This window comes from Cydia amplana, chromosome 7, assembly GCF_948474715.1.
Source record: "Cydia amplana chromosome 7, ilCydAmpl1.1, whole genome shotgun sequence".
NCBI classification, from domain to species: Eukaryota; Metazoa; Arthropoda; class Insecta; order Lepidoptera; family Tortricidae; genus Cydia; species Cydia amplana.
This window is the reverse complement of record NC_086075.1, coordinates 15,467,010-15,494,626: the sequence shown is the minus strand read 5'-3', so window position 1 is coordinate 15,494,626 and position 27,617 is coordinate 15,467,010. Positions and strand designations below refer to the sequence as shown.

At 36.6% G+C, this 27,617-nt stretch overlaps 1 protein-coding gene across 1 annotated transcript in view; it reads right to left on the bottom strand.

The window, feature by feature from the left end:
* The window catches only part of LOC134649624 (uncharacterized), a 215,175-nt gene extending 194,628 nt beyond the window's left edge, over positions 1-20,547 (bottom strand). Inside the window, exon 1 of the mRNA XM_063504457.1 lies at positions 20,424-20,547. Within this exon, the coding sequence (XP_063360527.1) occupies positions 20,424-20,469 (46 nt within the window). The 5' untranslated portion in view covers positions 20,470-20,547. The remainder of the gene's footprint in view (positions 1-20,423) is intronic.
* Positions 20,548-27,617: the final 7,070 nt, after the last annotated feature.

Genomic DNA, 27,617 nt, shown 5'->3' with positions numbered 1-27,617 from the left:
GCACAATTTCGTTTCACCCGTCAATCAAGGCTATTGAAAACACTTTCGAATTTCGAATCCAATGGGTACCTATTTCGTTTGGAGACAGCTCTGCTAAATACAAAATCACAAAAAGTAAAGTTAGTTAGATTAAGGTATGTACTAAATTTGAAAATTAGTGCCTAATTTCGCCGTTAAACATAAAGTTTGGCGAACTTAATATAATATAATAAGCTTCAAATGTACCACACTTTTTTGGAAATTAAATTCTGATTCTGATGAGTTCTTAAAAACCAAGCGGCTGCAGGCGACAGCTGCAATTTGTTATTTTGCTCTGTTTAACTTTGTCAAAGAAAATATGTGCAAAGTGATATAAAGAGTGGGCATTATTAACAAATATATCGACGGTGAAAATACTGAACTTAGAACGTCGCCTCGCAAAAAGTCACCGAAAACTTGATCAGGCTCCATTGATGACAGAAAAACGATCCTACACCGGTCCGTAATGAAGCCATTTATCTGTCTCGCATCGCCGGGATCCGGCGGCGAACTCAACACTTATCGCCATTTTTATGAGACTTGTCAAGGTACCTACAAGTTTTCAGACTGTTTTAGATTTTTATTTGATCTTGGAGAATTTTCTAACGTGTTTAGTGAGATGGGCGTGAAGTGGAACTTAGGCTACGCGGAGGTAGCGAGGCTTCACAAATAAGGAGTTGTGGCAATCAAGGAGACTCTAGAGTAAACCTTTACTCGGAAGTAGAACACTGTGTGTTGCTTTGCGCTAGTACAGTCGCCATCGGGCATATCAGAGCGGCCATAGTGCTCAAAAATATGATTGACAATAGAGCTAGAGGCGTGTTCAGATCTGTGAGCACCTTGGCCGCTCTGATATATCTGATAGTGACTGAACATATAAATGTACCTATGTGAGCAGGGACCCGTTTCTCAATAGCTTGTAACTTGTAATACAAGCTGTCAAAAAGTGACATCCGCTAGTATAACAAGTAACAATTTAAAATTCTAACAGTGCCCTGTTTATTCATTGTTGAGGTAGCGAAATATATGTATAAGCACAAGGGTGATTTTGTTATGCGGCAACCTGATCAAAGGCAAACTGATCGTGACATTAAATCTGTCTTTGTCAGGCTCGTAAAATCGTCCAACTCGTTGGGGGTAGTTGGTGTTAAAATTTATAACAGCGTGAGCCGTGACATAAAAGAGGCGTCTTCATACGAGCTATTTGTTAAAATGTTAAAGGATTTTTTGATTGATCAGGGGCCGATTGCATAACAACTTGTAACTAATAATATTAGCGGAAGTCTCTTTTCCATTCCTTTGATTAAAAAGAGACTTCCGCTAATATTATTAGTTACAAGTTGTTATGCAATCGGCGTTTTATACGGTGAAAGAATTTTATAGTTAATTTATTATAAAATGATTTCCTTTATATTCTAGACATTTGTATTTTTTTTATGGCTTTAATTGACATTTGTATATATTATAATTATATTACACTGACTTAATATAAAAGAAATAGACACACAAAGCAGAACAAAAACGTCAAGAAATGTGGATCCCAAATGACGTTTCGCACCATTTGCATTGATGATAAAAACGCTTACGTAAATTTTGAGTCGAGATAAATGTTTCGTACAGAAAAGAGCTTAATGTCGTAAGCATTAAGTGTCAAATTTGCAAACATAAGTACCAACACTGTTAAAAAATTTAGTCCGATGGCACTAAACGTAACGTATTTACGTCAAACAACGTCAAACGAGAATAATGAACGAATGGAGTCACTTTGGTACACTTTAATATGTATTACTGTACAGGAAAACCAATTGAAGTAATAAATAAAACAAATTTAATTTAATCGGGAGCTCAAATAAAATTAATTCGTGGTTCAAATTCAAACAAATTAAATTTTTAATTCGTAAGTATACGTCTTTAAATACTAATTTCCTTGAAATAAATTCTACTTATTAAATAACTGTGTATTTAAGATCTACATTTACTCATAGCGCAGGTGCACGGGGACATTTAGATACTGATTGGATTTTTTTTATAAAGTCTACCTATACTTTATAAAAAAAATCCTGTGGTTGTCACTGTGTTCCGACATGTTTAGCATTTACAGTTAGTCGATATAAGCCCTTATTGGTGGTGTATATGTCGGAAACAGGGAAATGGGCCGAACACACAAGTGCCGTTTTGCCTTGTTTAAAACTGCATCACCCCTATCTCTTGCTATAATTAAATAGCAGTCCACTTTGCACGTCGCATAGGTTTTCTTGGAAATCTTGAATTTAAACATAATAATATTTCTTATGAATTCCATATAAAAATATAAAAAAATATTGACCTCACATCGACTCATTAGATTTTTGTTCCTTAACATCCCTTCTTTGGTACTAACAAATTAATTTATTCAAAACCATAAAATTACCACCAGATTACATAAATTATGTAATGCTATCCAAAGAACTAACCGAAAGAAATACATTCCATCCTTTTTCCTTGTTTTATCATTGTTATTTTTACATATTTTAACGGCACATTTCGTAATTGTTGACAACTTCACATTTGAGCGTTTCAAACAAGACTAAACGAAAAAGTAATGCATGATCTGTTTTGACATCACTTTTGTGGGGCCATTTTTGGCGGCTGATTGGGTATCCAGTTCTTTATACTATATCAATGTTATATTAGGTACTGTTTTGACATTTTGTATATATTACTTTTTAAGTTAGTGTAAGTTATGTATTTTTTAATCTTATTTTTATTTTGTATTGTATATTCTGACATATATTTTTTACATTAAAGATATTGAATTTAATTTAATTGAACAAGCTTTTGAGAAACGAGCCCCAGGATGTACTAATCAATGCATCTATAATATTATAGACAAATAGTAGTAGTAGTAGTAGTAGTAAAATACTTTATTGTACAAAAAGAAACATAAAACATGAAAGAACACACATCATTAGTACAAAGGCGAACTTATCCCTTTCAGGGATCTCTTCCAGTTAACCCTTGAGCAATTGAGGGAGAATTGGAGAACGGTAGACATAAAAGCTGTACTTAATCGGCATAAAGATAAAAGATTTAATATCCTACAAGCTAGGTCAAACCTATATCCTACTATAAGTATATACAAAGTATGGGATTTGGAAATTGCTATAAAAATATCGTTGTTATTATTATACTATCCTTGTCATTAGACAAGCCTTTATCCGAAATATTCATCGTCATGTTATCATCTGAATACCCTTCCAAGCGAGTAATATACTATTACTGGTTTGCGCCCTAAAGTGCTTTAAACGATATTTGCATTAATTTTTTCTTTTATAGCGTAGTCAAAGACGATAATATTTGATTGTCTACAGACTATATGGCAATAACGCGATATTGTTAAAGCGAAAATCGATAGAACGTTACTCTAGCGGCAATAACAGTTTTACGAGGAATGAAAACAGATTATGCTGGAGATAGCATTTCTTTGTATTTTGATCGTAATGTTATTTGAAACGATAATTCAAGTAGAATTTGAAAATAAGCTGAATATGACTGTAATAACTAATAATCATTTAATATCTGGGAGACCGTGCTTTGCTCGGAAAACATAAAAACTTAAAAATGCGCGTTTTCCCAGAAATAAGAGTAGCTAGATCGATTTTTGCCCCCAAAAATCCACATAAAGCAAAATTCTTTGAAATCGTTAGAGCCGTTTCCGAGATCTTTGTAATATATAGGTATACATATATAAACAATTGCTTGTTTAAAGGAATAAGATGAATTAAATACTTTGATAATTTTGACGCATATTTTTTGTGGAAAAGGGACTTATCATACTCGTAAACGTTTTCCATTTGACAATCTCATTTAATAGCAACAGAGGTGACCATTAATTTCTAAAACGTCAACGTTAACGTTACGAGTATTTATTAACCATAAAGTAAACAAACTTGTGTAATCATACGTATTTATTTGTTAGCCCTATTGCAATGTAGAAAACTCACATGTTATTAAGGAATAGGAATGTAACGTGAAAACCAGGGCCCCTATTCGACATGTGCAACTGTCAGATTTCGCGTCATTTGAAATTCAACTGCTGAAGTTCATTTGAAGTTCATCAAGTGCTGAAGTTCATTTGGTACAAACAATAATTTAACAAAAAACAACTTTGTTTTATTATTACTTTAAGGTTTATAATGGTTTGGTTTGGTTGTCACCTAACTGTGGATTGCTAATGTCAAATTTTGACAAGTAATGATTCCAAAGGTAGACTTGGTTCTCTATGACCTTCGGCACCATCTTGGAGTTTTTGACGTGCGAAAGGGTAATTTATAGCAAAGAGTAAAACTTTTTTTTTTCAGTACGTAAGTTTACATGAATTAATGACATCTTGTGAGCGATAGACCAACGAATGCGCTGTAGGCGATGCGGCGGCGAGTAGTGGAACTTACGTGACAATTTCCATCAATCAAAAAGGGACTACATTGCTGATGGTCGATAAAGGCTATTAATAATTGAATTTTAACAGCAAGAATGCCTTATTGACAAGCGATCTTTTTGTTGACCCCACACCTACACGTCAAATAATGCTTGCTCCACACATTCTCCTATAAACGCTCAAAATTGTAAAAAAATGAAACAATTTACTCATCACCTCTCTCAACTCAAGCTGCCTATTTCTAAACCACGTTAATAAACCACAAGTTGTACCTTAAGAGCCTCCTGTTGGAGCTGAGATTTAAATATTTTAGGTAAATATACCCGTCTCGCTAACGGAAGCGGCACCTAAAACTAATGCGATAAGGACAAGGTGAAAAATCCTGCGTAAAAATCTCAAATATCGAGGTCGAGTACGAAACCTCCTGTTTCCTGTTTACTTTTAACTGTTTCCTCCTCCAAAACTTAACCAATCGTAACCAAATTTGGAAATCTAAATGATTATGAAATTATCTGTGTCGGACCGTTTTGCTTTTTTGGCTAATTGATATCAGTTTTGAATACCACGCCTCTCATTGCGGCATAGTCAATTAGGCCATTTTGGCCATTTTTGAAGGGCTCTAGCGCCTTAAAAAACAAAAATATCAAAAAAAGCAAAACGGTCCGACACCGTTATTGACAATATTAATCTGTGTTAAAAAAATCATTGCTCTAGCTTCAAAACCCACGGAGGAAACAGTCGAGTACGTTTGTATGGAGAAATGACCACTCCTGTTGGCTCTTAACACATTTCGTAAACCACATATTCAGAAAAGTCCGTATTTTATTACTAAGTGGAACATGAATAGCTTGTATTACTTTTTTGGCATAAAAGTAATCTAAATTAGTCAAAATATTTTGACTAAATATTGCGCTACTGCTACCTACTATATAGGTACCTACTACCTTAGTAACTTGGTAACTTTGTCAGTCACCAACTATTTTGATGCTACCTACAAAGAGCATCAAAATAGTTGGTGACTGACAGGTCAGGCTTCGGTCTTGGTAAGTAATATAGTCAAATACAGTAGGTCATAAGACCTAACATTACTACCAAGACCTAAAAGTACCTATTGTTTAATATGTATCTACTCAGAGATGATTTTTAATTAAAGGAGATTAAATACATATATGTTATTCAACTACAAATAAAAAAATTAGATCTATTTCAGTTTACACATTTTTTTTCGTTTTGTTTAATAAAACATTAAAGTTTTTAAGCATTTAACTTTATTTAATTTTCTTCACTTTATTATTTTCTGATATTTAAGTAGGTATGGTGTTTCAGGTTGGTAACAGGAAATAAGAAAACCACACCTCTCCAAAAACTCTGCTGGTGATTCACATCTGTAAGTTTAAATATGAAACATGATAAAAACACTTAAATTAAAAACTTAATGTCTGGGAGACCGAGTTTTGCTCGGGAAACATATAATAACCCAAAAATGCGTTTTCCCAGAGATAAAACCTAGCTAGATCGATTTTGCGCCCCCGTAAACCTCCATATAGCAAATTTCATCTAAATCCGTTTAGAGCCGTTCCCGAGATCCCCGAAATATATATACATATAAATAAATAAATAAATTTACAAGAATTGCTCGTTTAAAGGTATTAAAAACTTATAAATAAATTATTAGCCCTAAATCCTGGTAGTGAGTGTAGTGACCTACCAAGTGCGGTAGGGTGCCCTTCTGCAGGCTGCCCGCTTGCCCCGCTGGATAAGAATGCTGATCCGCATCATCAAAAGCATACAGATATAAAGCGCTTTGACAGCTCCTCTTAGAGGCAACGCGCGCTAGGCCGCACGCCATAAATCTAAGCTAAAGTCTTAAATTCGAGATCATGAACATGAAATATTGTTCGCTATAATATTAAAATCATAGGTATTAGACCTATGATTTTACTATTATAGCGAAAAGTTAGCAGGAGACGGCCGTGCCGTGGTCGTGATAGGTACAGCATGCGTGGACCAGACAAGCAAACCCTGAATTATGTCCCTACCTATTTGACTATACCTTTGTTCACCATTATGTTCACCTATGTATATTTACTCTTCTTTCCAAGATAATCATCTTTTTCAAGATGTAACCCGTATAATCGGGCTGTATAATTGCCTCAATTTTTTTTACACAAAGTTGTATGTAATCTTAATTCGATAATTAATGATGTTTTACATATTTATCATATACTATTTTGCAAATTTTTCTTGGATATTTGTACGTTGTTTATTTCGATTGACGATTACTATGACAGCGTTTTTTTTTTCTTTTTTGGCATTTACTACAGTAGCCAGTGTCATGTCGATATAAAAACACTTTAAAAATGGAAAGGTTGAGTCCTCAATACAGTGACATTATAACTCAAACAAGAACCATCCAAAGGGGGGTGGGGGGAAATTTCGTTATCTGCCTCTCTATCACTCTTGCATATACGAGCGAAATTTAATGGTGGCAGATAACGAAATTGGTATCGCGGCAGGCCCTCTTTAAACAAACCGCCTTGATTCATCAATGTTATATTTATTAGGAACAAACGTTGACTGCCGACTGTTCTATATATTATACTACTCTTTGCTGCCCACTTCTAGCGCTGGCGGTACACCGCGAAAATCAGTAAAATGCTGCAAATGGTGTTAAAGGTCTGAAAATCGGTACGATTGATCTTTAGGACATTTGAAACAATTTGACCCGAAGCGCCAACAAATAAAAAAAACGAGAGGAGTTATGACGTCATGTTTTTTTGTATGAAATAAAAAAAAATGTTTAGAAACCTATCGTGTATGGTATTAAACGAAAGGGCTTTCTGAGCCAATGCTAAAAATATATCACATAGTTACATTTCAGTCATTTTGTTTAAATTATAATAAAAATAGTTTTCAAAACATACCAAGTTTGGGCTTCTCCAGATACAATACCATAATTTTTTTTTGTAAAATATACCTCAAATTATCCCTAATATCCTCATATCTAACCCTAATAAAGCAATTTTGAAATTATTTACATTTAGGTTTTTTTTTTAATTTTTCAATTTTACAAAGTGTAATAATAGCCCTGCCGAATTACTCAATACGAGTAATAATGTCATTCGGGTAAAATAAGAGTATTGAAACTTGCTTTTTCTACTCCCGTACTTTTATTTGTCATTTAAAGGGTCGTGCACACACCTTTAAACCCCTAACTTATAGTTATCAACACAAGTCTTTAGTCTATTCCCCAAAAAAATATTTGTGCATACACGCAGTATCTTTTTGGCACTTTTACGATACTTCGTGTAATCACCATTTAAAAAATATTGTATGGAATACATTGTTTCCAACCTAATTTTAATTGTCATTTCTGACAGATGAGTAAACCATAGACATGTTTTGGTTAATGGTACGATTATTTTCATCTTTATAGGGCTGTATCTCCTAAACCGTGCGTCGTAGCACAAAAATAATCAAATTTTCGTTCCCCTTTGAAACTCCTAAGTAATATTTAGAAAACACGAAAAACAAAAAAAAAAAGAATTTTTTTTTATAGGGTTGTATCTCCTAAACCGTGCGTCGTAGCGCAAAAATATTAAAATTTTCATTCCTCTGTAAGAAACCCTAATTAATATTTAAAAAAAAAAACACAAAAAAGAGATTAAAAAAAAACAAAAAAAACTTTATAATGCTGTATCTCCTAAACCGTGCGTCGTAGCGCAAAAATAATCAAATTTTCGTTCCCCTTTAAGGAACCCCTAAGTAAGATTTAAAAAACACAAAAAAAGAAAAAAAAAAGAAAAAAAAAGAAAAAGAGGAAGAAAAATATTTATAGGGCTGTATCTCCTAAACCGTGCGTCGTAGCGCAAAAATAATAAAATTTTCGTTCCCCTTAAGAATCCCACGCACTGAACAACCTATCACATTAGGACATGAAACAATCATCATCATCCATTTTTATTATTATTTCATTGCATTTCAAAGTAAGTGCTTGGTCGTAGAAAAAGTATTGTATGCAACGTTGTTTAACTGAGTCAAAAAATACTAGTGGCGTCTTTATTAACAATTTTCGGTTGTTGTTTGTTGTTATTGTTACTCACGCCACTCGCCTTTTTTGACCTCTCTTAAACAACAGTTGCATAAAATACTATTACATGTTCCTTTGGTAATATCTAAGCTTTAAGTAAGAAAAAGTTCTGATGAGTGGGGGGCGGAGAACTCGGGAAAGGGGGGACGTTAAAGGTGAGTTTTTTCGGTTAATTCTTTCTTAATTATTACATAGACAATTTTTACTACGACTTATAGATTCCGAGATATAAGCGACTTTCTGAAAAAAACCGTTTTATATTAATTTTATGCTTTCTTTTTAAATATTTAATTGAGAGATTCATAGATCACACTATGTAAAATTGAAAAATAAAAAAAAAACCTAAATGTATATAATTTCAAAATTGCTTTATTAGGGTTAGATATGAGGATATTAGGTATAAGATTAGAGGTATATTTTACAAAAAAAAATTTGCCGTATTGTATCTGGAGAAACCCAAACTTAATTGGTATGTTTTGAAAATTATTTATATTATAATAAAAAAAAAATACTGAAATGTAATGATGTGATATATGTTTGGAATCGGCTCCTAAAGCCCTTTCGTTTAATACCAAACACGATAGGTTTTTAAACAATATTTTTTTATTCCTTACAAAAAAAGATGACGTCATAACTCCTCTCGTTTTCTTTTTATTTGTTGGTGCTTCGGGTCAAATTCTTTCAAATGTTCTACAGATCAATCGTACCGATTTTCATACCTTTAACATCATTTGCAGCATTTTACTGAATTTCTCGGTGTACCGCCAGCGCTATATAGGTATACTTGGTCAACCAGATCTTGACAGTAGACAAAGGCGGCAATTTTGAAAAATGTAGGCGCGAAGGGATATCGTCCCATGGAAGATTTGAATTTCGTGCCTTTTTTTACTGACAAGATTTGGTTGACCAGCTATATACATATTATACTACTCTTTGCCTACGCCTTTGTTTTAAACTTTTTTTTAACAAGTTTTCACAGACAATTAAAAATTTGACATAGACACATCAAGGCGGTTTGTTTACAAAGGGGCCTATCGGGAAGTGCGAAAATCGAAACTCAGCTATTTGCCTCTTTATCGCTCGAATATGCAAGAGTGATAGAGAGGTTAGATAACAAAATTTCTAATTTCTGACTGTATTTTTCTTTAAATATTTTCAAATATAATTAAGTTGCGTTGTTTTATCACAAAGTTAAAAAGACTTAAAAGACCACTGTTTGTATCATCACCATCAGATCAGCTCGATGGTAACCATAAAAATATTGTATTGTCACCCATATTACATATTATGTACTTATGTAAATTTTCAGCTTCATGAACACCCGAGAAGTGGGTCAAATCTAGACACGCGGTAGCGTGTCCAGCCAAGTTCAAAGAAAAAGGAACTGGCGACGCAGCAACCGTGTGTAATATTACACGAACCATTTCGAGCTACTTTTGACCCCTTCACAACTTGAAACCTACTTAACCTACACACATGAAATTTGGCACATGTATTCAAGTCCCTTAGCTAGTTCAAAATACACTATTTCATAAACATAGCTCAAACAGTTATTGATAAATTAACCTTTAAAAACCGGCATTTTTGTGACTGACTGACATATAGATCAAAAACCTAACCCACTTCCAGGTGACCTAGAAACTTGAAATTTGGCATCAAGGTAGACTATTAGGTGTATATAGAAGGAAAAATGTGAAAATTGGAAATGATTGATATTTTGATGGAAAAAAAAATAATTAATACTTATAGACCAAAAACCTAACCCACTTCTAGATCACTTAGAAACTTGATATTTGGCATCAAAGTCGACTATTAGGTGCATATAGAAGGAAAAATGTGAAAACTGGAAATTATTGATATTTCGATGGAAAAAAAATAATTAATACTTATAGACCAAAAACCTAACCCACTTCTAGATGACTTAGAAACTTGATATTTGGCATCAAGGTAGACTATTAGGTGCATATAGAGGGAAAAATCTGAAAACTGGAAATTATTGATATATCGATGGAAAAAAAAAATACTTATAGACCAAAAACCTAACCCACTTCTAAATTACTTAGAAACTTGATATTTGGAATGAAAGTAGACTATAAGGCGTATACAAAAGAAAAAATGTGAAACTGAAACTTTTTGACAATTAACCGCGCGTTAGCGAGGGTCTCCTTTTCAGCTTAGGCAAACTGCTTTCATGATGAATACTATAGTAATTTCTGTACAAAAAGTAATGATATCCCAACAAAAACATAAATGTGAAATGAGAGCCAAGTTCAATATTGAGAATATGTGTCGTTGTTAACTCGCCGACAAAAGAATTGATATCTATATGGGTGCCAAGTTCTGTGCTGTGTAGAAAATCCTGAGATTATAAAGGATTTGTCTTGGCTAGTTTTTACGTATAGGCATATAGTGTAACGATGCACGTTACTATAGGCATCTAAATCAAAAGTATTATTTAAAATAATGTGAAATTAAGAAATTAACATAACATTTCTGTGCGCGACTGTACTTTCCGCCGAACGGCGATGTCAGCAGTTTTACCCTTCTTATACCACCGGCCATCACTCCGCGCCCCACTCTTCGTTCGATCGTCTCTAAGGACGGACGCTGCCGGCCGCGTTCACGAGCCGTGAGCCGTGTCCTCTCACGCGCCGGCGCAAATTAAAATAATATTTTTTAAATCGGCAATGGCCAAGTGTAGCTAAATCTTTAAAATTTTCTATAAGCAAATGATTTTAAGTACTAGTTAGTTCTACCCGTCCTGCACCCCGTTTGGGTAAGTGTTGAACGTTACTTAGTTTTAAGAATCTAGTGTGCTAAATTCTATTGTGCTAAAACGCTTATAATTGTGCCTTGCCGGTATCATGTATTTTAAAATAATTCCTATCTAGTAAGTGTTGTTAGCCGCCGCGTCGCGGCGTAACGGTAAAAGTACCGTTATAACATGGCGTCTCATACATTTTGCCCAGCGTGTTATTTAACTTCAGATTATTAATAGCCTTAGCTCACAAGCTTAGTTTATTGCATTTTTATCATTTTAGTTGATCCCCATTATTGTAATTTAATTTCATAATCTTGCACTCTGCTTTTGGTACCTACTTGCCATATCACTTAACCGCTGTAACTCCGTTCTGGTTATGAACACCCACCATCTAATTTTTGCTACTCCCTTGCTTGCTTAGCGTCATCGTTGGGGTTCATACCGAGCGGCCAATTAATACGTGGACATAAAGCTGGACGATGTACATTCCAGGGTGCAATTAGACGGCTTAAAAACTACGGCGGCAGGGGGGACCTGCTGATCCGACCGCAGAGTAGGAGGCCCTCCAGAGGCTTCCCGGCTTCACGCACCAGCTGACCTCGGCGCTTCCCGAGACGTCCCGGCGTCCGAACACAGGGCTCGCACGACCACCTTGCCACGTCAGGGGAGTACCCACCTACGTCAGTGAAATCAGACAGGCTAATTTAAAATTTAACGGACCACTACCACGACCACCGCTTGGGTTATTTTTTTAATAAATTTATTTGTTATAAAGCGTTTGGGACTTTAATTTAAACCTCCCAACCTTAATAATATTTTCCACCGTAATATATATGTTTTTTTCAACCGTAATATATATTTTTCTGTTAGTTTTTCAAAAACTTGGTTTGTTGTTAAAAACTAGCCAAGACAAATCCTTTATAATTTCAGGATTTTCTACACAGCACAGAACTTGGCACCCATATAGATCTCAATTCTTTTGTCGGCGAGTCAACAACGACACGTATTCTCAATATTGAACTTGGCTCTCATTTCACATTTATGTTTTTGTTGGGATTTAATTTGCATGATTTGATTGGAACCACATTGGAACAGACAGACAACCAACGGGACAGATGAAACTAAGTAAAAGCTTGAAAAAATGTGGCTTTTTCAATTTCTATTGCAACTTCAGATGAAAACGGGGTTTCTATTGTTTCCCAGATAGTTTTAAGCCATAATGTATTGTTTGCTCGAATTTTCGTTAGTCATAATTCATTTGGTTCAGAAACGCGTCACTTTTCAGGATTGCCATAAAACAAATCTAACCTAACCTAACCTATCTATAGGATAACCTAACTAAAATCTTGAAATGTTAACGGTTTCAGTTTTATGAGTAATGATAATATGACAAACAATACATTATGACTTAAAACTTTATGGGAAACAACGGGACCCCATGAAAACGTCCTTATTGAAGCATAAGGACCCTTAATTTATGGAAAGCCACATATAACAACCAATTCGAGGCTACTAGGTGGCAAAATACGACTCAATACGAGTAGGTAGGTCAAATACACGAGAGTAAGGATTTATATTTGGCCAAATATTCTTGTGACAAAGTTATTCTTCCTCGCGTTATCTCGATTTTGCCACGGATCATTGTTCCTATGAGAACCTATTGTTCGCTTGACAATTAATCTCAAGGATTGGCGTAGGCACTAGTTTTTCCGAAAGCAACTGCCATCTGACCTTCCAACCCAGAGGGTAAACTAGGCCTTATTGGGATCTGTTAGGCTGTTAAAGTTTAAAGTTACCTACTCGTAAGTCTCGTAACACAACATATAAGTTTCACATAACAAAATTACTTACATATATATATATATATATATATATATATATATTATGTACCTAAACATATTACTTTTCTAAAAAAAGGACTGAAATCTAGTGCTGCGAAGAAACGGTATTTTTGTTCGGCTGTTAAAGTTTAAAGTTACCTACTCGTAAGTCTCGTAACACAACATATAAGTTTCACATAACAAAATTACTTACATATATATATATATATATATATATATATATTATGTACCTAAACATATTACTTTTCTAAAAAAAGGACTGAAATCTAGTGCTGCGAAGAAACGGTATTTTTGTTCGGCTTTTTTGTTGCTATTTTGGCATATGGATACATGGTAGAAGAAGTAAGTATGGAATCCTCCTCCGTTTTGCGTGGTCCGACGCACCTGGCCGGGTTTTCGCGATTTTCCGTCAATGTCTGTCAATACCTTATTTCTTACGAACACCTAAAATAATAAGTTTAAAATTAATCTCAATGTCTCCAGTTTGCTGTTCATTCAAACTGACAAAATCCAAATTTCTGAGGCAATATACGACCGCTGTCTTATATAAGCCATTAAAATTCATCATGAATAATCACGTTGCGTTGTTATAAATTTAATTAAATAAATAATTATTGTATTTAATTTATAACAACTAATTAGGCATAGCGTCCAATTTAGAATATGACACAGGCACTAGTTCTTACGAATTTTACCTTAATTTATTAATCAAAGGACCTGAGGTAAAAGTGAGAAGAGGTTAATAAGCAGATGCACCAGCTAGTCGCCGACGCTCCGCTTCCCCCGGGATTAGCCCTTAAGCCTGCACCTAACAGACTGGCTCATAGGGGGCTATGAGCTTGCTGTTGCGTCAATTTTCATTTTTAGAAAAAAAAACTAGTCTACTAACTACTAACAACACAATAAATGCTTATTTTGCCGCATTCTTCACTATCTCTCCCTATTTCACTGCCATCTAACCCAGAGGACAAAAATATAGCTTATTGTGGCTACTGGCTACTCCGTCTTCCTCATGACTCATGATATTTTACTTCACCATAAAGTAATTGGTGTAATATCAAATGATATTTTTCACACAAGTTACAAGAAGTTCATTGCTAAGAGCCGGGGTTAGGACCCACGACGATTGGTTTAAAATTTAAACTTTATATATAATTTGTTACCTAGTAATTATACTAAATCTGTTTTCTTTTTGACATTTAGTGGTATATGTATTGCTGTATGTTTATTGTCAAGTTTTTTTTAATTCTGGACAATTGTCATATATTCGTTTTCATGATAGATCTACACCAACGCAACTGCATGTCATGTTCTTGCGGTTTATTTTTATAACGCCAAGATCGAAATTTGACTGTTAACTCCATCTTGCGTCGAGTAGGGGAATCAAAAAACTATAGAAAATAGAAATGCAGTTTACTCTATGCCATAGAATCCCCTTTTAAATGTCATAAATCCAAACATGGCGGCCATACCAATAGACAACCAAGTCTAGCGATGAAATGATTTGTTTACATGAGATTCACTGACAGGTGACACACTTTACCTATTCGACAACCCATGATTGTTCAGATTCAAATGAACTTCAACATGCGACGTCAAAAGTGGCATGTCGAATAAGGCCCCAGGCGCAGTTGGATTTTAAAACTTCTTTTTTTCTGTTTTGCTCTGGAAACTTTTATCCTGACACGTACGTTAAACTCCGTTCTAAAATCACTGTTTTATTCAACCTCAGCAAATAGGTGGAAAGAATATCTGTATACACCGTGGGCCACGAAAAATTAATACAAACAATTTTCTGTATCAACGTATTAGCAATTTGGTCATAGTTTTTTTTTTGTAAATAGAATGTCTGTTGTGCTCCGCTAATAAAAGTATTTGCCATAAATTTAGCTATCTCTTAAAGTGTGCGTCTAAATAATGCATTCTTATAAAGATCATTTTGGATTGACTGACTTGGCATCTATTCTGACTATTCTAGTACTACGCACTGATATTAAAACCTCGCATGATTTAACCCATTTATAACATTTATGTTTATGGTGGACTAACGGTTTTATTTCAATTACGCTTTGGAATTTCTGTCCATCGGGTTTTTCAGACCCACTGTGTATAAAGCGTTATTTACGATAACACAGTTTGTATAATTAACTAAGTTTGTAACAGCTTTTTCACGCAGTGCCCGTTAAATTAAATTATATGTTAGGACAGACAAATAAATCACACTAAATTGTTATTTATACGTACGCATTTCACCGCACTGAGGGATTTTATTTTTTCGAATAGCGTAGCTCTCAGTTTGGGGTGTTGGGAATAAATAACAATTTGTCGAAAGATACTTTTACCCATATGAGCTATGTAAATCTGCTGAATAATTTAGTACATTTTAAATTAAGTAGAATACGCAAATTAACATACAAACATATTATTCTGTACTTATGGACAATTTATTACCTATATAAGTATTGTAAGCTTGTCAATGAAAAGTAAGCAAACTTTCAAACGTAACCTTTTTTAGAAGTTATTACTTGAAAAACAAAAAGCGTGGATACCATACGGCTTTTTGGTTGCGGATTTCAGAATCTAATAGGTACTTCGGAGGATTTCTAGGAGAAACTACAAAAAACCTTAATACTTTTATATTATTATTTTTTTATAATTTTTTATGGTCTCTTTTTATTTCTCGTTAAGTCGTTACGTACTATTTCATATTTTTTATATTTTTTAGTGACATTTATCACTCTCAACATCTGCATTTTAACTATTTTTTTCTACTCCCGTACTTTTATTTGTCATTTAAAGGGTCGTGCACACACCTTTAAAACCTTACCTTATAGTTGTCAAGACAAGTCTTTAGTCTATTCCCCAAAAAAGAATTTGTTCTTACACGCAATATCTTTTTGGCGATTTTACGATACTTCGTGTAATGACCACTTAAAAAATATTGAATGAAATACAGTGTTGCCAACCTTATTTTAAATGTCATCTCTGACAAATAAGTGAACCATAGACATGTTTTTTTTTAATTTCATTCATTCATTCATTCTTTTCCCGCCCGTACCCTCCATTTTTGCTACTTCTTGAATTAAAAATATTTGTTAAATTTACAATTTTATTTCAAAGTGCTAGGTCGTAGAAAAAGTATTGTATGCAACGTTGTTTAACTGAGTCAAAAAATACTCGTGGCGTCTTTATTAATTACTCACGCCACTCGCCTTTTTTGACCTCTCTTAAACAACGGTTGCATAAAATACTATAAACTATCACTTCATCCACACTTTTACATCACACTCACCACGTGATCTGGGTTCCGGCAGAATATCAGTGCCTTGCTCGAAAGAGTGAAGCGTATAGCTGAGTCGGCACCCTTTTGATGTTGCTGCAATGCACACAGCGTAACTGTCGTTGTTATATGTATATATGTCTCTAATATTTGTAAGATTTTGTATTTTGTCTTAATCGAATGTATTATATATTTTGTTAATTGTGTAATCTTCTGTCTGCCTATATATTTTCTTAATTGTGTGTGTTTGCAGCAATCAAATAAACGCTTTATCTATCTAACAATCTCCGGACTCTTTTTTATAGGACAAAGATCAGTCAATATTATTATGGTTTCACATCAATAACAAATCAATTTGCGCCTTAAAAATCTGAATGTCGTTCCAAGGCTCACTCTAAAGTAGGTCTGTTACGTCAGTAACGTAGGTATCATGTGTAGCTACGTGCCGCGTCGAGCGTGATCGATGGGCGGCTATGGGCGGCGATGGCGCCTGCCATAGCCGCCTGATCTAACACTTGACACCGAGGGTCATGCGGAAACTCTCACAAAAACTAACTCTCCTTAAATACAGCAGTTTTTGGGTTCTGTATAGAAAACGACAAAGAGTAAACTTAAAGTTTCGCTATGTTTGTGTGGCCTGTCTGTCTTACGGGCGTATGTAGTAGGCATTTTACTCAGAAATTATTAAGTTTGTAGGTATTAACTTCGAAATTATTCGGTATTAATTTGTTGGGTATCACGAAACTTGGTGGCATCTTTAAAAATCACATAACAACAGACATTACAATATGGCTGCGCAACGTTGATTTTTATTCCACCACCCATTAACGGTAGAAAACGTAAGTAAATTAATCAAAATAATCAAGCACTGCACGACTTAAGTTTCAATGATGCTGCAATGTGATAAAAACATAAAAGTAAAATATTATTCCGCCATTACCGCGAGTTAGGCCGTAATCTGCAGCCTTATCTACAGGACGCACCCTCTCGCCTAATTCGAGCGGCAAACTGGCGTTTTCCACACCGAGCAGAAAGTTACGACTTTACCCATTGTAAGCTGTTTGGAATTTCTATAATCCTATGTTTAAATCTGAATAGTGTGAAATCGGCTTTGCCTTTGGTATTAGTGTTAAATCGGCTTTTAAAAGGGTAAATATGCAAACATGTGTAGAAAATACGTTGGTTGGTTGAGGTTAAGCTAATGTAAAGTTATGAATTGTCTTAGGAAGCTGCATTATTTGGAAATGTAGGTTCTAGGAATATTATTCAGCGAGCACTGTAGTAAACTATATGAAAACAAGTTGAGAAATATTAAAATTTTTATCGCCTAAACATATCTAAAGATTAATAAAGAGCATACAACAACAAAGCAATAAAAAATACGATAAAAATCAATCGTTTAACTCTAGCAATAGCCTTATGTTAAAAAAAAAAACAATCTTTGATCATATTTAACTTTATCAATATAATTCCAAAATAAATGAAATGCATCAATCTCTGCGTCTGTTAGTTCCTCTAGCTCTGATAAACTATTTATAAGGTACCTAGCTTAAACTAGAGATCTCAGAGTGAAGCTTACTTAAGGCTGATCTAGTCCATTATTCTCAAACAGATTGTGACTTGACTGAATATTCTATGCGATCATTATTTTTGTTAGAATTCCTCTGCGATGTATTCTTTAGATTCTTTTTCACCTCGAAACTTCAATAATTGCAACTATTTATTTACTAAAGCGCGCAACTAGAAGATGTTCATGTCAACTTTTGCCAGACATACAGAGACCACGGTGTCAATGCCCTCCTCGAAATGTAAACTTTAAAAACTTAATCATACGCGATAATTCCAGATTTCGTAAATAATAAATGGTAGAAAATCTTTAAAAATATAATTCCAGATTTCGTAAAATGATAGAATGGTATAAAATCTAATATAAATAAAAGACCACAAACCCGAATGTGCATAGTTATACCCATTGTGTTTTGCTAGGGCCTTAACATTTTTTATTACAGTTACAATGGACAAAAAATGTTAACTCTCTCCACGAGAAAGAAAAACGATTGACCTTATCGGAATAATATCTATGACTGATTGTCTGTTTGTACGATCCACTCAATCATTTACTACTTGCCGGAGTACAGTGAGCTCTGAGCTCCTTATGTAGGTCGGACGGACGCTGAAGTATAGTGATAAATGGAGAAATCAAGTCTTATGTGAGACATCCGGGTTATATGGAGGTATTTTTGCTTACTATAGAAAGTGGTAATTCAATCTCATTTTAAAATGAGAAGGCAGCCAGTGGGTGACGTTTCGCGGGCCAGCTAGAATTAATAACCGACTATATGGCTCGCACGATTGCAACCCTGCGATCAGGGTTGGGCAGTATTTCAATTACATGTATTTGAAATACGTATTTGAAATACAAATTAGTATTTTGTATTTGTATTTCAAATACTACCTCAAAAGTATTTTGTATTTGGTATTTCAAATACTGCACTCACATGTATTTAGTATTTTGTATTTCAAATACTTCAAGCTTCAAAATACATTTCTATAAATACATTTTATTAAATTCTATAATCCTAAAATGTCTAATCTCTCGCACAAGCTGTGAGCCGACCGCGAACCTCCGATCCAGCCGAGATACAATTTTCATTGGCTGGATACTGGATCTATATTAGGTCAACTTCTGCGTGGAACTTTTCGTTTAAATCTAGGGGATAGGGTCATTGCAGTAGTTTCCGTCCATGCACTAGTTTTCGACGACTTGACGGATTATCAAATATATATTTCATTTTTAATTTACTACTTTTTGCGAAATCTTCATCTTCCTCGCGTTGTCCCGGCATTTTGCCACGGCTCATGGGAGCCTGGGGTCCGCTTGGAAACTAATCCCAGTAATTGGCGTTGGCACTAGTTTTTACGATAGCGACTGCCATCTGACCTTCCAACCCAGAGGGTAAACTAGGGCCGTAATTGGAATTAGTCCGGTTTCCTCACGATGTTTTCCTTCACCGAAAAGCGACTGGTAAATATCAAATGATATTTCGTACATAGTTCCGAAAAACTCATTGGTTCGAGCCGGGGTTCGAACTCGCGACCTTCGGATTGCAAGTCGCACGCTCTTACCGCTAGGCCACCAGCGCTTCCTTTTTGCGAAATATCATTGTTATATGTAGACAGATATATTGCTTAGACGCCTTAGACAGGATTGAAATCAGTCCAAATTTGTGCAGGAATGTAGGTATATATTCAAATTTCGTCAAGTGGACGTAAACTAGAGCTGGACGAAAACTAGCGCAATGACCCTATAAGTTTATATGAAAGGATATTCGTTAACGTTAAAACTAAATGCTAAACAAAAAAATAAATAAAGGTATATTTTGTAATTGAAATACATTATTTTAAACACTGTAATTTGTATTTTGTATTTCAAATACCCGTCACCAAAGTAGTTTGTATTTTGTATTTCAAATACTTTTAAAAATGTATTTTGTAATTTGTATTTCAAATACGTGGAAGCCAGTATTTTGCCCAACCCTGCCTGCGATCGATGTCGCAGATAGACATAGCACTGAATTGTCAGTGTCAGATGAGCATCGTGCGGCTTGCCCGCGTCGTCGTAGAATTTTCCCAAGCTGAGTTAGGTACCTATATATTTTTTCCGTGTTTCAAATTGTGTGTGTATGGTGTTCCTTTCTATTAGTGTAAGGCCTGAGTGGACGCTCGAGTTGGGCGGGGCGTGCGGCGTGCATGTTAAACAAATGCAAACGTATAGGAGCGGCCTTAGTGCACGCTGCTTAAATTACTCCTGATCCACCTGAATTAGGCCTGAGCGTCCACTCAGGCCTTACACTATTAAGGCCTGAGTAGACGCTCGAAGCGGAGTGTTCGGCGGGGCGTGCAGCGTGGCGTCCTATACGCTTGCATTTGCTTAACATGCACGCCGCACGCCCCGCCCCGCTGCACGCCCAACTCGAGCGTCCACTCAGGCCTTACACTTACAGTACAGTACTTACATTTCTGCGAGTCGGTCTTGCCCGGCGGCTTCTTGTCGCGCACCATGGCTGACGGCCGGTGGGAGACGCTGCGCGGGCGGCCGCCGTCGTACTATCGGCCGCGGCCGGCGCCGCCCCCCATCAGTACAGTACTTACATTTCTGCGAGTCGGTCTTGCCCGGCGGTTTCTTGTCGCGCACCATGGCTGACGGCCGGTGGGAGACGCTGCGCGGGCGGCCGCCGTCGTACTATCGGCCGCGGCCGGCGCCGCCCCCCATCAGTACAGTACTTACATTTCTGCGAGTCGGTCTTGCCCGGCGGTTTCTTGTCGCGCACCATGGCTGACGGCCGGTGGGAGACGCTGCGCGGGCGGCCGCCGTCGTACTATCGGCCGCGGCCGGCGCCGCCCCCCATCAGTACAGTACTTACATTTCTGTGAGTCGGTCTTGCCCGGCGGTTTCTTGTCGCGCACCATGGCTAACGGCCGGTGGGAGACGCTGCGCGGGCGGCCGCCGTCGTACTATCGGCCGCGGCCGGCGCCGCCCCCCATCAGTACAGTACTTACATTTCTGCGAGTCGGTCTTGCCCGGCGGCTTCTTGTCGCGCACCATGGCTGACGGCCGGTGGGAGACGCTGCGCGGGCGGCCGCCGTCGTACTATCGGCCGCGGCCGGCGCCGCCCCCCATCAGTACAGTACTTACATTTCTGCGAGTCGGTCTTGCCCGGCGGCTTCTTGTCGCGCACCATGGCTGACGGCCGGTAGGAGACGCTGCGCGGGCGGCCGCCGTCGTACTATCGGCCGCGGCCGGCGCCGCCCCCCATCAGTACAGTACTTACATTTCTGCGAGTCGGTCTTGCCCGGCGGCTTCTTGTCGCGCACCATGGCTGACGGCCGGTGGGAGACGCTGCGCGGGCGGCCGCCGTCGTACTATCGGCCGCGGCCGGCGCCGCCCCCCATCAGCGCCACCGTGTTCTCGTGGTTGTGCCAGATACCTGAAACAAACATAGGATACAATTTGGGGACCATCTTACCTTAAAATGTTAAATTTGTGTTAGAAATACTATTACTATTAACAACCCCTCGCAAAATTCTCCGTACGCGGCATTGTATGACTTGATGACAATAGTTGATAGAAAACGTTCATGGTACCTTAAATAATGTACGAGAGTAGTCACGTGACTTTTCGTTGCATCTGTCATTCCAACACAATTTCCAATAAGTGGACTCTCTCATAACAGTCTAAAGTGTTACAGTGTTGACGTTTGAAAATTGCTTAACAAAGTTACTTTAGATAGTAATGTTGGTGTCTTTCAACATTACCACTACTAGTTCTAATCCTAGACCTTAGTTACGTGAACGCACGGCACGACACTCCTGGTCTCGCCAAACAATGGGAATAGCCAAGAGTCTTAATGTTCCGTCCCTCATTTCCATTTGCATGCTTTTCAATAAATTTCCATCATACTGAGCTAGCTAGTCTTAAGGCTATTTTGGAATATAAATGTTTCATTTAGACACGCGCACGCGCTACTGGAAGCTTCTATTTTGATACAGAGCAACAATAGGGATGTTGACATGAATCGCGAATATATAACATGTTATGTTTTTACCATAGCAGGGAATATTAAAACGCGGAAAATCATATTTTGCAAGTGTAAATATGCGTAGTAAATTAATTAACAATAATCAAAAGTATTTAAAATAATGCCCAGTATCACGTGACTGCAAACGCCAATCGGAGCGCGTGACGTAATCACAGTGGAATCACCAAAGACAAGTTATAAAACCTGCCTAAGTGTCTACAGATTATCGTACCGAAACGCGATCTTGGTGCGGTGCGGCGCACGAATCGATAGTGTGTAAGGTGGTGCGTTAAGGACACAGCTATAAGATAGAGCGAGAAAGAAGGTCGCTGTCCGATGCGGTAGTGTGTTAAATCTTTAAAAAAAAATTGTCAGTTGCCATATAAAATTAAAAAAAATGACTGACAGCAGTTTGTTTAAAACGCCGTTACGTCATCAAGGTCACGTGATAGTTTGGAGCGTTTAGGCGCGAAATTTAAACACGAAACTTATTATACATGTTTTTTTATTCAAAATTAATGTATATATTTTTTTAATATTTTTTTCTGTAATTATTACGAGTCTATCTACAAAATGAAACCAGTTCCAAAAAATTGTCAACATCCCTATTATGTAATGTTTTTTCAGGACAACCAATTTAAACATACAAATATTTGAATATTTTTAATAAAATTTTCGTTTCGTTTTGTAACTTCGGCCCTTGGATTTTAAGAACCCTTATTATGTACATCTGTTGCGCAAAATACTAATTTAAGCCCATATATTATAACGGTGTGACTGAGCTACTAATTACTATTCGATACATAATTTAATAAAAAAATAAAAAATGATACATCGTATGAGGAAATTAAAAGACTGGCACCATCTGCCGTTCGTCTGGCGTTGCGAGACTTGCACCTTTTTACACGTAAGTAATGTTTTTGATGGTATTGGCGATTACTCCACCGACAAGAGCAAAGCTCTTAAGTTATGATGATGATGATGATACATAATTTAATCTATCAACTTAATGCTTGTGGCAAATAAAACATAGATAATGGGTTACCAAGCTGAATGACGTTCTTCTATCATCGCAACGCACGGTTCGCTGCGCTTCCACTCACTCCGCGTAATTTTACTTATGATTCAGTACGAATAGGGCTACATAGCAGGCAACTGTATGTCTTGGTCGTCACAAGGGCACGACTAGCCACCCGCGCCGTTCAATCCGCGTAATAGATTCTAAATTGCTTTGATCGTTCTTCCGGAAGGCTAATGAATCCTCTCGCTCCAATAAGCCCAGCTCGGCGAGCCACTGTAACTAATAAGACCTCAATTAAAATTGTGCCCATTTAATGTTTGGAGCTGTTCAGACTTAGGAATATTAAGGGTCGACCGCGCCGGGTTACCGCTGCGTACCTATACCTACTTAGAGGTCCTTTCCTGACTTGGCAGTACGAAACATGTAAAAGTCCTCATTATTTTTTCCTGAATAGCGCGTGCGTTCTTATATTTGTATGTTTTTAGTACATGTTAAAAATAGGTATTAGAAAATCTAAATTTTTACGATTCCATGCACTTGCATAGAACTTGAAAATCAAATGTCATCTTTGTGGGAGTTAGTTTTAGTCCTCCCCTGTATATGTCGATGTGGTGGAATATGTTCGCAAGAAGATCCGGTACGAGCTGAAAGTGTTCCAGCTGCGATCGCGCCATTACGTGCACTTAACCTCGTTCGTGGTGCGCGTGCCGCGGCCGCTGCTGGAAACCATCGCGAGCGCGGAATTCTGGCCGAAGGGTGTGGTGTTTCGGCGGTTCCCCGGGAATCTGCCAAATCCTACACCGCGGAACAGGCGACGCAACAGAAAACCATCGTGTCGCCGAAATAAAATATTTTTTAGCTTGTAAGATTTTTATTATTGTATGTATGTTAGTTTGTAAGGTATGTATCTATGGGCCTTAGTTGCCTGATAATAAATGATATCTGTTTTTTTTTATATACAGGGGCGCGTTCAGTGTGGATCAAACCATTCATTTTCGCATACAGAGGGGTCAAATCGGTAGATTTTAAGGTCCTCTATTATTGATCTTCGTTGGATCTGTCTACACTAAAAGCGATACGGCGGTGTAGATTCGTATTTCTACTGTACTATTTAGCTTTGCCGTTTGTTTATTTTTCACTGCCTTTTTAGAAAAATCTTCTCAACGGCTTCTCAAGCAGCTTCACTGAATCGGAATTAAAGTCTAAACCCCAAGTTAGTCCAATAATTTATCAATACTGGTAAAGTTTGCAGACATGACGAAGTTTGATTTCCTGCGTTTTACCCGATAGCCAACTTAATTGAATTCGACAAACTTCGGTTGAGCGGTTCAGCTCTTTGCCACTCAACATTTTGTAATGGCTTTTAATATTTGATCCTATTACCCTAATTTCGAGTGAGCTTTCTTTTGGAATGTAATAATACGATTTTTTTAGGTCCCAAAATCTGAACACAAATAAAGGTGACTGAGATTGACGGGTATTTTAATCACCAAGAACCGCTGAAAACGGTAGGCTTTTTAACGCAATGATTTATAACTCAAGATAGGTTATAGGCGTTCCAAAATTGAAGCGCTTACCTTGTGGCAAATTGGACAAGTTGCCTTTAGTCGCGGCTGGACAAGCGAGAAATGTGCACGTGCTAACGCGCTCCCGCACACCGAAAGGGAAAGAGACGACCTTATGTTTAACAACCAGTGTGACAAAGACGGATGGAATGAAAAAATTAATCAAAAATAACAGATTTCTTCGTAGGCACAGAAATAAATATGGAAGTATTTTTTGTGCTCCTCAAGTATGAGTATAACATATCTGTGGTTATATAATATCATTGTTTTAACGCGTGTTAACACATGTAGGTAGGTACCTACCTATCCAGCAGTGCATTACAAAAACGTATAGGTACTTACTATTGGCGATTGCGCTATATACTTATTAGAAAAGTAGGTACTTATTCAATGAACCAAATTCATTATTTTTAGTTGTTTTATTTTATTTTAAGATTTTGTAGACTATTTTTGACGTATTTTTGAGCAATTCTTAAATACTTACTTGACAGATCTGACAAGACTTTCCATAGATATAAAAATGAACAATAAAGGCCGTATATCATTTGACAAATGTTTTGTTATAAGGTTAGAAAGGGCAGACTATACCTATACTTTCCATACACTGACTTAATATAAAAGAAATAGACACACAAAGCAGAACAAAAACGTCAAGAAATGTGGATCCCAAATGACGTTTCGCACCATTTGCATTGATGATAAAAACGCTTACGTAAATTTTGAGTCGAGATAAATGTTTCGTACAGAAAAGAGCTTAATGTCGTAAGCATTAAGTGTCAAATTTGCAAACATAAGTACCAACACTGTTAAAAAATTTAGTCCGATGGCACTAAACGTAACGTATTTACGTCAAACAACGTCAAACGAGAATAATGAACGAATGGAGTCACTTTGGTACACTTTAATATGTATTACTGTACAGGAAAACCAATTGAAGTAATAAATAAAACAAATTTAATTTAATCGGGAGCTCAAATAAAATTAATTCGTGGTTCAAATTCAAACAAATTAAATTTTTAATTCGTAAGTATACGTCTTTAAATACTAATTTCCTTGAAATAAATTCTACTTATTAAATAACTGTGTATTTAAGATCTACATTTACTCATAGCGCAGGTGCACGGGGACATTTAGATACTGATTGGATTTTTTTTATAAAGTCTACCTATACTTTATAAAAAAAATCCTGTGGTTGTCACTGTGTTCCGACATGTTTAGCATTTACAGTTAGTCGATATAAGCCCTTATTGGTGGTGTATATGTCGGAAACAGGGAAATGGGCCGAACACACAAGTGCCGTTTTGCCTTGTTTAAAACTGCATCACCCCTATCTCTTGCTATAATTAAATAGCAGTCCACTTTGCACGTCGCATAGGTTTTCTTGGAAATCTTGAATTTAAACATAATATTATTTCTTATGAATTCCATATAAAAATATAAAAAAATATTGACCTCACATCGACTCATTAGATTTTTGTTCCTTAACATCCCTTCTTTGGTACTAACAAATTAATTTATTCAAAACCATAAAATTACCACCAGATTACATAAATTATGTAATGCTATCCAAAGAACTAACCGAAAGAAATACATTCCATCCTTTTTCCTTGTTTTATCATTGTTATTTTTACATATTTTAACGGCACATTTCGTAATTGTTGACAACTTCACATTTGAGCGTTTCAAACAAGACTAAACGAAAAAGTAATGCATGATCTGTTTTGACATCACTTTTGTGGGGCCATTTTTGGCGGCTGATTGGGTATCCAGTTCTTTATACTATATCAATGTTTCCATATAATTGTAAATTTACATACATTTAATATAACAAGGAGGTGTTGTTCATAATGTTCATGTTACACTCTATGATAATATCTACATACACCTACATTGTTCAATTAAAGGAAACCTCATTTAGCCTAACCTAACAGCGCGGGTTACATACACTAATATAATATAATCCACATTCAGGCATATATCCTCAGCAACCGGATCTCAGACCGAATCGACATGCATGATAAATCACTTCTGAGGCTTCGGACATCTTACACCCTACGACACGAACACGACACGAACACGATTGATGATCAAGATACAGTCTGCTGAAATGGAGTAGACTCTGACCACGGTAACTTAGCACAAACTTGGCAGTAAGAATGCATACGTGTCCGTATAAGCTCCATACTTGACGTAGGTAGGTACTTAAGTCGATCAGAGCAATGTTTAAGGATAGATATTAGTGATTTCATAACCATTTATGTATATGTATTTGAAAGCTCGAGCAACGCATCTCAGTTTAAGCTCGAGTTTTTTTTTTTTATATCCGGCTAGTCAGGTTATATTTCTGCCCACTTTTGATTATTATATTAGGTATGGATTTATTGTCGATTCAGTTTTTGAAACGGAGGTTCGGGAGGTCTACAACTCACAGATCCAGTAATAGAAGGAACTGATACACATCAAAATGTTTTTTTTTATTTTTTTATGTATTTATTTATTTAGTACGTGCCGTGGTTTTAATCCACAACCCCGATTTAAAAACGGATGCCATAATACTCGACTACTTTTTAAATTACCTACTCCTTTAAAGTATCAGTATCATGGAAAATCGTGTCGTGTAAATGTTTTTCCAAGAACACTCTATTTGACGCCAGAAGCAATATTGATTAACCAGCAAACCTGAACTTGGATGCAATTAATTTACCTTACTAGCAGGTTACATCTTAGGTACAGAGATGTACGTCATACATACATGTGTAAATAATATAGGACGTATTCTAATAAAAAGCGCTGGTGGCCTAGCGGTAAGAGCATGCGACTTGCAATCCGGAGGTCGCGGGTTCAAACCCCGGCTCGTACCAATGAGTTTTTCGGAACTTACGTACGAAATATCATTTGATATTTACCAGTCGCTTTTCGGTGAAGGAAAACATCGTGAGGAAACCGGACCAATAAGGCCTAGTTTACCCTCTGGGTTGAAAGGTCAGATGGCAGTCGCTTTCGAAAAAACTAGTGCCTATGCCAATTCCTGGGATTAGGTGCCAA